This window comes from Folsomia candida, unplaced genomic scaffold, assembly GCF_002217175.1.
Source record: "Folsomia candida strain VU population unplaced genomic scaffold, ASM221717v1 Fcan01_Sc005, whole genome shotgun sequence".
In the NCBI taxonomy this organism is placed as follows: Eukaryota; Metazoa; Arthropoda; class Collembola; order Entomobryomorpha; family Isotomidae; genus Folsomia; species Folsomia candida.
The window spans coordinates 8,141,229-8,153,207 of record NW_019091197.1 but is presented as its reverse complement, the minus strand read 5'-3'; the positions used below and the strand labels follow the sequence as shown (position 1 = coordinate 8,153,207).

The 11,979-nt window shown below is 36.3% G+C and overlaps 1 protein-coding gene across 1 annotated transcript; it reads left to right on the top strand.

Annotated features, from left to right (window-relative positions):
* Positions 1–1,365: 1,365 nt before the first annotated feature.
* On the top strand, positions 1,366–3,283 carry LOC118435730. The gene is made up of 3 exons (XM_035852133.1): positions 1,366–2,009; positions 2,263–2,545; positions 2,619–3,283. Exons 1-3 carry the CDS (start codon positions 1,541–1,543, stop codon positions 3,103–3,105), a joined length of 1,239 nt encoding a protein of 412 aa, XP_035708026.1. The 5' UTR covers positions 1,366–1,540; the 3' UTR covers positions 3,106–3,283.
* Positions 3,284–11,979: the final 8,696 nt, after the last annotated feature.

The following is an 11,979-nucleotide window of genomic DNA, read 5'->3' as shown; positions in this document are numbered from 1 at the left end:
ATTATTTAGGGTTATACACATAATCTCAGAACAAATTTACATTTTCTCGGTCTCAGTGAAAAAAATGAAAATTTAATCCTTTAACGTCATTTGATATCAGATTATAAATCTGGTTGCAATCGGTTACAGTCCATCTCAACATGCAACTCTGGTGGTGATGAGTGGACCTTCAACACAGAGAACGGAGTCTGTGCAATATTGGAAATGGGGTTACGATTATAACCAAAAGATAAACGTATTGGTTATAACCAACTGGTTATAAATTTATTAGTTCTGGTGAAAATAATACGATAATTATTTTCACCAGATAATTTATAATTTCACATAAATATTTCTTTGATTTCATTTATTTAAAAAAAAAAATAACCATTTCGGGAAACACCACAGTATCAGGATTCGACCCTTGACTCACCCTCCCTACTTAATGCCTATCCACTCTTCCTCTATATTCGTATTTGCAAGTATAGGAAAATTTAGACGCATGGTTTACCCATATTTGCTAACCTAACTAAACATTTGTTCCTACGTACTTTCTTTTACCATCATTAGTAGCAACTATTTCTTACCGGATGATCAATTTAATGCATATCGATATACAACCCACGTGCAAGTTCATTAATAATTCATTTAATTTTTATCATTTATTTAAAGCTGAAAAATTGCTCGGTTTCGTCTACCTACTTAATATCTTTTAAAATTAGTAGCTACTCAAACTTGTATGAATAAGAGCAATTATAAAATGAGTTGGTTTAGAAATATAATAAATACTAGGCAATTAACTTACACAAATTCATCCAAACTTCATTTACATCGAATTGCTGCTAATAAAGCCATATACTTGAAGCCATATAATCAAGCCATAGAACTATATCGTATGTTACCAATAATATTCTTTATTCACAAATTTAAATTAACTCATATTTTCAACAATAAGTTTCAGAATGCTGACAATTTAATAATGCATTACAGTATTAACTTCTTTCTTAGATTTTAAATTAATTTATAATATAGGCTTACAATGGAGGTCTCCCAACGTATGCTCGCAGATTTGGACGAAACTGGTGTCAATTGATCAGAAATTAAATTAGTATGAAATTTGCAAATGCAACTATCTGCAAATGCGCAGGATTGGCGGAGATATTTGCATAAAAAGAGGCGAAAGCGCGCCCAAAATGCCATCAATTTTACGCTTTTCGAATTTTGCCTTACAGATTTGCGAGTTTTCACCTCTTTTTATGCAAATATCTCCGCCAAACCTGCTCATTTGCGGATAGTTGCATTTGCAAATTTCATACTAATTAAATTTGCGATCGATTGATACCGGTTTCGTCCAAATCTGTAAGCATACGTTGGGGGACCTCCATTGTTAGTCTCTTTTAAAAATAAAAATACCTGTATTTATACATACAGGTAATTGTCGTAGTCACATCATCAACCCATCCGTAGTTGGAATAAATTCTAAAATTATTCCCACAGATAACTCAAAAATTATAAATTTCTAAAATTAGAGTACTTTACTTTAACCCACCCTTCTCCAGAAATGTCTTCTAACCTCGTCTGGTTTACCATAGCCGCCAGTTTCCGTCTCAACCGACCCTTATGGAACTGCCCTCTGCAATGGGATCCCCAAAGGAGGCGGTTCTTCCACAAAAGAGGAATCTCATTCTGGTGGTATGTCGCCATCTTTGGCAACATCCTCCTCCTGTGTTGTGGCTCCATCGGATATGTTCTTTACGGCGAAATGACCAATCTCCAGAGACGATTGCCACTCCATTTCTTAGTCGAATACGTGCTAGGTGGCGTTGCTTGCCTCTTCGTGATTGGGATTTGCATCTACATCACATTCTTCGCCGATGAGACCGTCATCGTTGTCAATACAATAATTCGTTTGTACGAAGAATTTCATCCATCTGTCAATCCTCTGGGGGTAAGATTTCCGAAAAAGGAAAAATTGTGCGGGATACGAATCCCGAACTTTTTGGACGCGGATGGAAAAATTGACAGAATAGGTACGGTAATAATTCTTTTGTGGTTTACTAATTAACTTATTTCTCTAAATACCTACATTTACCTACCTTCGCCAAATACCAATACTTTATAAAAGAATTAATCCTCCTATATTAAAAAACCAATTATTTAAGAGTTAGATTAGTTTTTAGTAATACCTAATTAATAAATAGAAAATTAGAAAGAACCCAGGGCTGCCTACATATTAAGGGTATAGATTAAGTATCTTCTTTAAAAATTATGCATATTTTTAAGGTCTGACCCTACTAGTGGCCTTGTTACCAGCGCCCTTCATCCCTCTCCCTGTGGCAATCGCTTGTGTCTACCTTCTCAAAATGGATGTCTTCATCTTCATCCTGGAAGACCTTTTCCCGCATTCTGTTGCTAACAGCATATTCCTCACCCCCTTGAGGGTAGCCCCCATATGGATTGCATCTGCCGAAATGTGCAGAATATTCCCATTCGTCGCCTTCGTTATGGGCGTTCCTGCCCAACTATTGTCCAAATCGGGGCAAATTCTGCTAAATTCAGAACTACGGTAAAAATTTTATTCATTCCAAAAATGTCATGCCTATTACCATCATAATGTCCCTATTACTTAAAATTAATAGCGGGAAATCCGAAATTCAAAGAAACGCAATTCTGGTACAGTTCAATCAACTGCGTGTACTAAACACCTCGATGGAAAACGTCCTTGCAGCCATGACATTTGTCCTCATGGGAACCGGCCTCGTAATCTCATCCCTGCTGAATTTTGCCACAATCACATTCCTCCACGCTGCCTTGCCAAGGGTCTTCTACTTAATGTTCCCATTTTTATCGACCACCACCCTCGTCATTATTTTCACCCTGCTCCCATTCGCGACTGGGGATTACGAAAATTCCGTAGCAACTTTATCCAGATGGAGAGAATTAGTAGGTTTGAAGGATAAAGAATTGTGCAAGAGGCTACTCGCCATGCGGCCCAGGATGTATTACGCAGGCCTAAATAAGCACTATTTCTACTCTCTCACAAAATCTATGAAAGGCACTTACATGATGGCCATTGTCGATAACACCGTCAATTTGTTAATGACCATCCCATCTGTGCACATCTGAATTTTTCAGGAAATTATACAATTCATTTGAAAGTATTAAGTAAGCACGAATACACTTTTATGTATTTTATTTTAATAATTCATAAGGATCGTGGAGATAAGCACATCACAAAAGATGTATAAAGATACACAACCAATACATTGATAAATACATTGATTTCAACTTGAAACTGAAATATAAATGACAAAATTCTTTCAATATTCCCAGTTGTTATTTTAATTTCACTGGCATCACGGGATATTATATACAATCACATAACCAAAATTAAATAAATGTATGGAAAAATGGCTGAAATAAAAATTAATTATGCTACACCGTTGTCAATAATGTCAGTCATTTAAATTTACGTATCTCAAGTGAGAATATTCGCGTAATAATACTACCAAACTGTGGAATTTTAGTAAATGAGGATTATCCGATATCCGATCGGATATCCGAAGTATCCGTCGGATTGATCCGATCGGATAAAGGGTCTTATCCGATAGTGCTCGGATATTTTTATTTGCGATCCGCTCCGATGATTATCCGATCCACTCCGACGGATTGGATACACCAACCCTAGACATACCTTATGTTGTTTGTACGCATTCTTTACAAAAATACAAATAAGGCGACTACGTGGATAATATTTATCTCCAGGATTAATATCATACCAATATTTGCGTCAATTGTGACGCGCAAATTTAATTCTACTGTTCATAAATCTTAAATATCATTGGTTAACGTATTGTAGATTTTCATAGAATTTAACATTAGCAATATAGATTTTACATATTGCATTCCAGGTTTAAACAATTTCAATAATTATTAGTGTATTCGTTAGACTGTAATATCTTAAATTATTATTCTACCATCTCCCCTGATGAAGATAAGAGCATCTCGTAGAAATATAAAGGGTAAAAATAAAGTTTTTATAAATCAACTAGCCTATAAGCCCGTCTTAAAGACGGGCCGGATTTAGAATTGGACATTAAGCCATCAAATTTATTAAATCACAGCGGTTCGAAGCATGATTTGCTTTAGAAATTGTTAACAAAAAACAAAGCTGAAAAATATGGCTAAAACTGTAAAGAAGAATTTTCTAACATTGCTAAAGATGTTTGTAACGTTCCTAAGGAATTTTTTACGTTGCTAAGGAATTTTTTATACGTTGCTAAGGAATTTTTTTACGTTGCTAAGGAATTTTTTTTACATTGCTAAGAAATTTTTTTTACGTTGCTAAGGAATTTTCTGGTCTCATAATCTTAGCCGTAACTATAACCTAACCATAATCATAATCATAATCAAAAAAGATAACCGTGCTATGATTGGTTCAGCTAAAATGCCAACAGCCAATCATAATGCCGGAATGTCACGGAAAATTTTCACGGGACGGACTTTTCGAAATTGTAATATAGATATCAACCCACAGAGTCCGTTTCAATTTCACCGAATTAAGAGTGTTATTACTTTCTTGGTTTATAAGCTTGGTATGTGTGTACATAATTGAGTGTTTGTTTGACAGGATGTCGGCTTATTTGTTATTCTGTTGGGCGCTGTAAGGGAAAATATTTTATATAAATTAGCATACCTATGCATGTAGAGATTATGTATTAGAATTTTGTGTATTAATTGTTTGGGGACCTTTAAACATTAAATTAAAGTTAATTTTATGGATCGGCCACATGGCGGACATTTTGTAAGCAAAAGATTAATCTACTTAATTATTGAAATGGAGGAAGCGTGGATAGGTTTTAGTTGGAAAGGTGAATTAACTAGTCGAGGGTCGAATCCTGACACCGTGGGAACTGCAATCTTACTTGGATACCAATTATATTAAATAAAAAAATACATTTCCTCACAAGTTGTCTATCTTGACTTGTAAAAAAACTATGACTATGATAGTCAGACTATCCAAGCGTTGCAAAAACAATAAAAATGTCCGAACTTATTTTTATTTTAGTTAAGTCGTCAATGGAGTAGGCACTGATGAAGATATTTTATTATGATATGTCCATGTCTACTAAGGCATATTCTGCATGAGTTTATTAAGTAGCGCAAGCTACTTTATGCGATCGGTTAGTTAGTCTGTCTGTCTGTCTGTCTGTCTGTCTGTCTGTCAACACTATAACTCGAGAACGGTTTATCGCAGCGACTTGAAATTTTTAACACATGTTCTACACGGGTAGGGGGTGACACCCTATTAAGGGGGTGTGGCCACTTTGTCGACATCATGTCGAAAAACGTCGCCATGGCCTAATTTCGGCATTTTTCGGGCGATTTGCATGAAATTTGGGCAAAACATGTTTTTTTGTGTTGTCGACATGTCGCAATATGGCGATTAAGGTTTCGACACTTTTTTCGCCAAATTCTGTCGCCATGCCCTAATTTCGGTATTTTTCGGGCGATTGGCATGAAATTTGGGCAAAACATGTTTTTCGTGTTTTCGACATTTCGCAATATGGCGATTAAGGTTTCGATGACAAATTTTGTCGGCATGCCCTAATTTCGGCATTTTGCGGTCAATATGCATGAAATTTAGGCAAAACATGTTTTTCTGTGTTGTCGACATGTCGCATTATAGAGCATGTGGTCAATTAATCTATTAATCAATCATTAATCAATTAATTAATTAATTAATTAATTATTGCGCTACTTATGTATCGTGCTTTGCCGCACTTTATTATGCATAAAAATATTCACATAAATATTTCTTTGATTTCATTTATTTAAAAAATAACCATTTCGGGAAACACCACAGTATCAGGATTCGACCCTTGACTCACCCTCACTAGTTAATGCCTATCCACGAGCCCTCTATATCAATAATTAAGTGGAATAATATACAATCCAAGAAATTAATTTTAATTTAACATTTAAAATTCCCCAAACAATCAATACAAGAAATTCTAAAACATAATATGTATGTACATATACACATAAGCATACTAATGTCTATAAAATGTTTTCCCTTCCACTGTCCAACACGAATAACAGATAAATCCACATCCTGTCAAAAAAATATTCAATTATGCAAACACATGTCAGGTTTGTAAACCAAGAAAGCAAAGCCGGGATGGGAGACGTTTTTGCTTAGGAGGACAATCCCTCACCTCACCTCGGCTAGTTTAGCATGGGGCGCTCCTTCAAATGGGTGTGGCAGGCGCAAATGGGGCCATGGAATGAAATCCTTCCACACTTGTCCTAGACTCACCGAGTGCTACGACATATCCAAAGGGCAACAAGATCGGTGACTTTGTCGGTGAGGGGTTGTCCTCCTAAGTAAACTATTAAACCAAGCAAAGTCCAATTTATAAACAATATAGCCATTTGCTATATAAATATCTCCAACATTTTTTCCCAAAGCTCAATCTCACAAACGACAGTACAAGGAAAATATTACAAAGAATTTTCAAATAACTTCGAAAAAACCATCAATATTTATATTCTCATGGCAACCGTTACTTCACTAATGTGGCGATCCCTCAACACCTTCTCACGAGGGTTTGCTCTCCTCCCCCCATGTCCAATGGAGTGGGACATTTCCAAAAACAGATTTATTCCCTATACAAATCCCAAATCCTTGTTTTTCTGGAAAGTTTTGATGCTCTGCTTATTTCTGTCCAATATCGTCTACGTAATCTTATTCCTTGCCGCCATTCTTGGTACGGCAACGATGACCTTGGTAGAGGTCATGATATCCTGCTTGTTCTTGTCTATTGGTGTCTTCGCGAATCTTGTGGAAATCGTCATCTTTATGCATGTGGGAAATACGGCCCAGGCGTTTAATTGTGTTGCCATTTTGGAAAAGCAAATCAGTAAGATAGATATTATCTCAATCTGAATTAATTTCTCTTACCGCCATCCTAACGTTTCTCACTGTCCCAGTAGAATTTCCAACATCATGTTCAACTTCACAAAAAGCAGGAAAAATTGACATGGTCGGCCTCGTCTTAAACTCGATCACCTTTGTATTCGTGATTCACACAATAATCGTTCCTATTTGCGGTATCTACATCGGACTGGACCCTTACAGTCTCTTCGTCGCCCGCGTAGTCCCTCTACATTGGCAAACTGTGCCAAAATATGGCATCATTCCATTAAAAATCATCCTAATAGGGTCCTGGTATCTCGTAGCGCGAGTCTTAGCGATGACCATGTGTTCCTGCACTTTAGCCGCGTATCTAACGTTGTCCTGTATTGCGTCCCTTTGCGCCAAATCGGGGCTAATTGAGACTTATCAAATTTCCCCATACCTGGTGGAATATTCCTCCTGCGAATTAATTCTGTCCATAGCGTATCCCTTTTTAGCTCCGGCTGTCGCACTCTGCCTCCTAAATGGCTTTGTCTTATCAATCTTGTACAACTTTATATCACTGAAGATGCATCACATGATTCCGATGCCATTTTTTGCGGTATTTCCAACCTTGGCCGTTGCATCCATCACCATAATTCAGACCATGGTGCCAATCGCGATTTCTATTCACACCGACACTACCGAACTTCGAGATATTTGGAAGCGATTCGTAGCCTCGAGCCAAAATAAGAGACACGTCGTGAGACAAATTAGAGCGAAAAGGAGCATTCGCGTCTACGTGGGCGTGGCAGATCATAATTTCTTCATATTTTGCAAGTCATTGCTCCCGACGTATTATGAAGCCACGGTGTATTACACGATTACAGCCTTAATGTCCATAGACACTAGTGGGGTGCAGATTACCTTATAGACTTCTTTATGCCACTTGTTTACAACGCAATACCTGGAATTTCTTACCCCACATACCCACGATGTGGGGAGTACACTTTGGAAATTTAAAGGAAATTTGAAGTTTTCGGAGAACACCAAGAATTATAAATTATCAAAAACTAAATTGTAAGCTAATTAAAATTTCAGCTTGTACTTTAAAAAAAATCCAATGCGAGAACAAAACGGTCTTAAGATCATAATTTGCGTTCTCCTAAGATGCGCATTGCACAAAGGTAAAACGGAGAACACCTTTCGTACTCTTTGCATTAATTGCAAAATTAACCTCTTTCCACTTATATATACAGTAAGCACAAAAAAAGATCGTACCCTATAATGCTGGTAATTTCTATATGATAACATCAACATAGATCTTTGAAACTCAACACGTAGTTGCACCAACCGATTGGCTAATAATTCCGCGTCGTCGATTTCTAAGGTCACCGACAGGTCATAGGTCAGAATTTTTTTACAAAAGGGTCAATTTTGAACTTTGTGGGTAATTTTTTTTAGACTTTCAGACATTTTTTATTAGATACTGCAAGCGATTGCGAGAAAAATGAGCTATCGTACGACCGTGTGCGATTTTTTTGACGCCCACGGGAATTTTTCGACAAGGACAGGTTTGAGGTGTAAAATCGCGACCGTGGCGAAATTCAAATAATTGAAATATACAACAACATGCATACACAATTTATAGGTTGTTGTATATTTCAATTATTTGAATTTCGCCACGGTCGCGATTTTACACCTCAAACCTGTCCTTGTCGAAAAATTCCCGTGGGCGTCAAAAAAATCGCACACGGTCGTACGATAGCTCATTTTTCTCGCAATCGCTTGCAGTATCTAATAAAAAATGTCTGAAAGTCTAAAAAAATTACCCACAAAGTTCAAAATTGACCCTTTTGTAAAAAAATTCTGACCTATGACCTGTCGGTGACCTTAGAAATCGACGACGCGGAATTATTAGCCAATCGGTTGGTGCAACTACGTGTTGAGTTTCAAAGATCTATGTTGATGTTATCATATCGAAATTACCAGCATTATAGGGTACGATCTTTTCTTGTGCTTACTGTATTTTTAAATAAAATTTCCCTTGAATACTATGTTCATTTCATAACTACATCTAATAGCAACCAATTAAATTTCCATGATTTTCTACAAAATCCCTATATTTTTTCAACCAGTTTCCAGGTTTCGAGTTTTTCACGAAAAACACAAAATATCCACTTTTTAACATTGGTTGATATAGGGAGAATTCCAAAATTTGTGAAGAAAAATATCTACTTTTCACCATAGAGTTTTCCACAAAATACCAAAGAAACACTCTTATTTTTGAGAAATTTTGGTGTCATGTGAGCATTTGATAATTTTTTTTTGATACGTGATATGACGTATTTGGTCCTTAAGGGACAGTCGTCATGGTACATCATACGGCGTATTTGGTATGCAACGGAAATTTTTATGGTACGTCATATGGCGTATTTGGTCTCTTAGAGACCTGTTTAGGAATACGTCATATGACGTATTTAAGGTGAAAGAGGTTAAACAATTTTTTACACAAAAAACGGTAGAACGTATAGGAGAACACCACTGTTTTGCGTAGAATTATGCCACCTGATAAGAGTCACATCCAGTCTAACCAACTGAATGTGACTAACACTTGAATAAAGGTAAATTGAATTGAGTGAACTAAGACAACTCCTTGCTATTTGAATATCATGCAAAATTAATCGGTGAACACTTCTCTACTGTTTTGAATTGCATAAAAGTAAACTGAAACAATTTTTCGTACTCTTTAAGTGATGTTTAAAATTAATCGGAGAACAATTTTATACTGTTTTGAATTGCATAAGAGTAAAGTGAGGCAACTCGCTCTTTTCACACCATTCAAGATTCTAATAGAGAGGTCGCCCCTGTAATTATTGATCATATTGTAATTAGTATCGGGGTAGTAATAATAGTTCTAGAGATCCGATTTATTTGTAAATTATTATACGCATATCTAGCAACGGGTCCCAAAAATTTCATAAGCTTTATGGAAAATACGAAATGTATTTTCCAAACGATTTCATAGTGAGGAATTTGAAAAACGGGATTTTGATAAGTACCAGAATTCGATTGACAAAGTCTCGAAGAAGGTCTGACTCAGCCGGTCTGAGTGCATTTCAATTAAAAAGGTTGAGAGCGTGCCAAAATTAGGAGATACATAAAAAATACATAAAATTAAAATTAAAAAACAACCATCATAGCGACTTCTCGAAAGTAAAAGGGATGAAAACTATTTTTCAATATGCCTCGACATCCGTGCATGAAACATCCAAAAATTTAAAGATAAACGCAAACCACTTACATACATACTCAGTTCTTAAGTTTCCGTAAATGAGTTTGTTGTTTAATATTTCGCGCGAAATCTTGCAGACGTAATTTTTTTTCATTGCAACTTATTGCCCATATCGTTCTTAACAAGATACTAAAAAATCTTGGAAAAATATGTAAATGTGGTCAAATGGAAAACTGGCACAAAGGGTGGCAATTTTTCATTCACACCTCAGCGAAACAAAAAATTTGAGATTTTGAAAATTCTTAAGAACTCTGGCGCAAAACGCAGGTGGCTTTTACCACATAATAATTCGGTTGAAGGATGCTGGCGGTACTTTTAACATGAAGAGATCCGGTCGACCTCGGTTTCGACTCGGTAGAAAGTAAATCTATATTTTTTAAAGGAATTGGTATCATGTGGAAAAAAATTATTTAGATAGTGCCCTAGAGCCCATAGTTAAACCCCGGAAACTTGAACTCTTCGAGCATCAACAGTGAAATTTTCAGAAAGACTTTGCTCCTTCGCATGATGCAAAAATAGACAAAAAGAATTTAATGATTTAATATATATACTTAACTTCTATCTATTCTAAAATACAATCACTTGCAAACCGATTATGGTCCTAATTTGGTGTGCAAAGATAAAGATAAAGATAAAGAGCGTATTCCTTAAAGTGATCTTTGTCGATTTTTTAAATAAGATTTTCAATATTTTTCTGGTAATTTGCTGTGACGTCATCTAGTTGAAATATCGGGCTTGTGTAACAGATCGGGAATATTGCACTTAATGCTAAATTTTGCGGAAATGAACGGAATCGGATGGAACATGCTACCCGCCGGGAAAACGAAACTTACAAATAGGCTGAGCAACAGTCCGTTCTCTGGGAAGGGATGAGCTGACTTGTTAACAAATATGTGCCAACTAGGGCTGAGAAGCAGTGAATAACTGAAACCTGAGAGTTTTTTTTTCATAGTACAAGGCAAGCCGGCCAAGAAGCTTGCTTGAACGTTTTACAGATTGACGGTGAATCCCGCCCAGTCCCTGCCCAACCCCGTACTACTTCCGACAAAGATGCACTTTAAACTGTACAATTAATCATCAATCATGATTTGCCGTAGAATATAAAACTGTGTAGATAATACGCACAGTAATTCGTAGTTTTGGTGATAACCTCAGATGCTCATAAACCTATTTCTTCATAGTGCTCTTACTAGGGAACCTTCTGAGGTGCCCGGTGTACCCAGGGTACCCACCATGTTTTTTTATAATCTACCAGGACCCTAGATGAAGGACCCATTCATACTTACTGTTAAACTAAACTTAGTGTTAAACTCATATTTATCGCCATGGCGTGGCGCCAAACTTAAAAACCTGCGTTTTCGACCCAATTCAAACCTTCATAACTTTTGCAGTTTCCGTGGGATTTTCAAAATTTTGGGCTTAAAATGATCACAAAGGTAAAAATTTTAAGAAACAGGCAAAAAATTAAACATTTTTTATTATTTGAGTTATTTTTAAAAAAGTTTCGACAAACCCCCGTTTCTTGGAAAATCCCAAAATTTTGACAAAAATTGAAACAATCAAATTTTCGAAAAATTTCATGGCATACGAAAGTTCAACACTTTTTCATGATCTTAGGCAATTTTTTTGAAAATCCGCCCAGGATTTCAAAAGTTATGGCGGTTTTAAAAATAAAAACATGCAAATTTGGCGAATTTGACGCCACGCCATGGCGCCAAATATTAGTTTAACACGGAAATGTGAATGGATCCTTTATCTAGGGTCCTATGTACAGTACAGTACATAGTCACACGTACAAATTTTAACA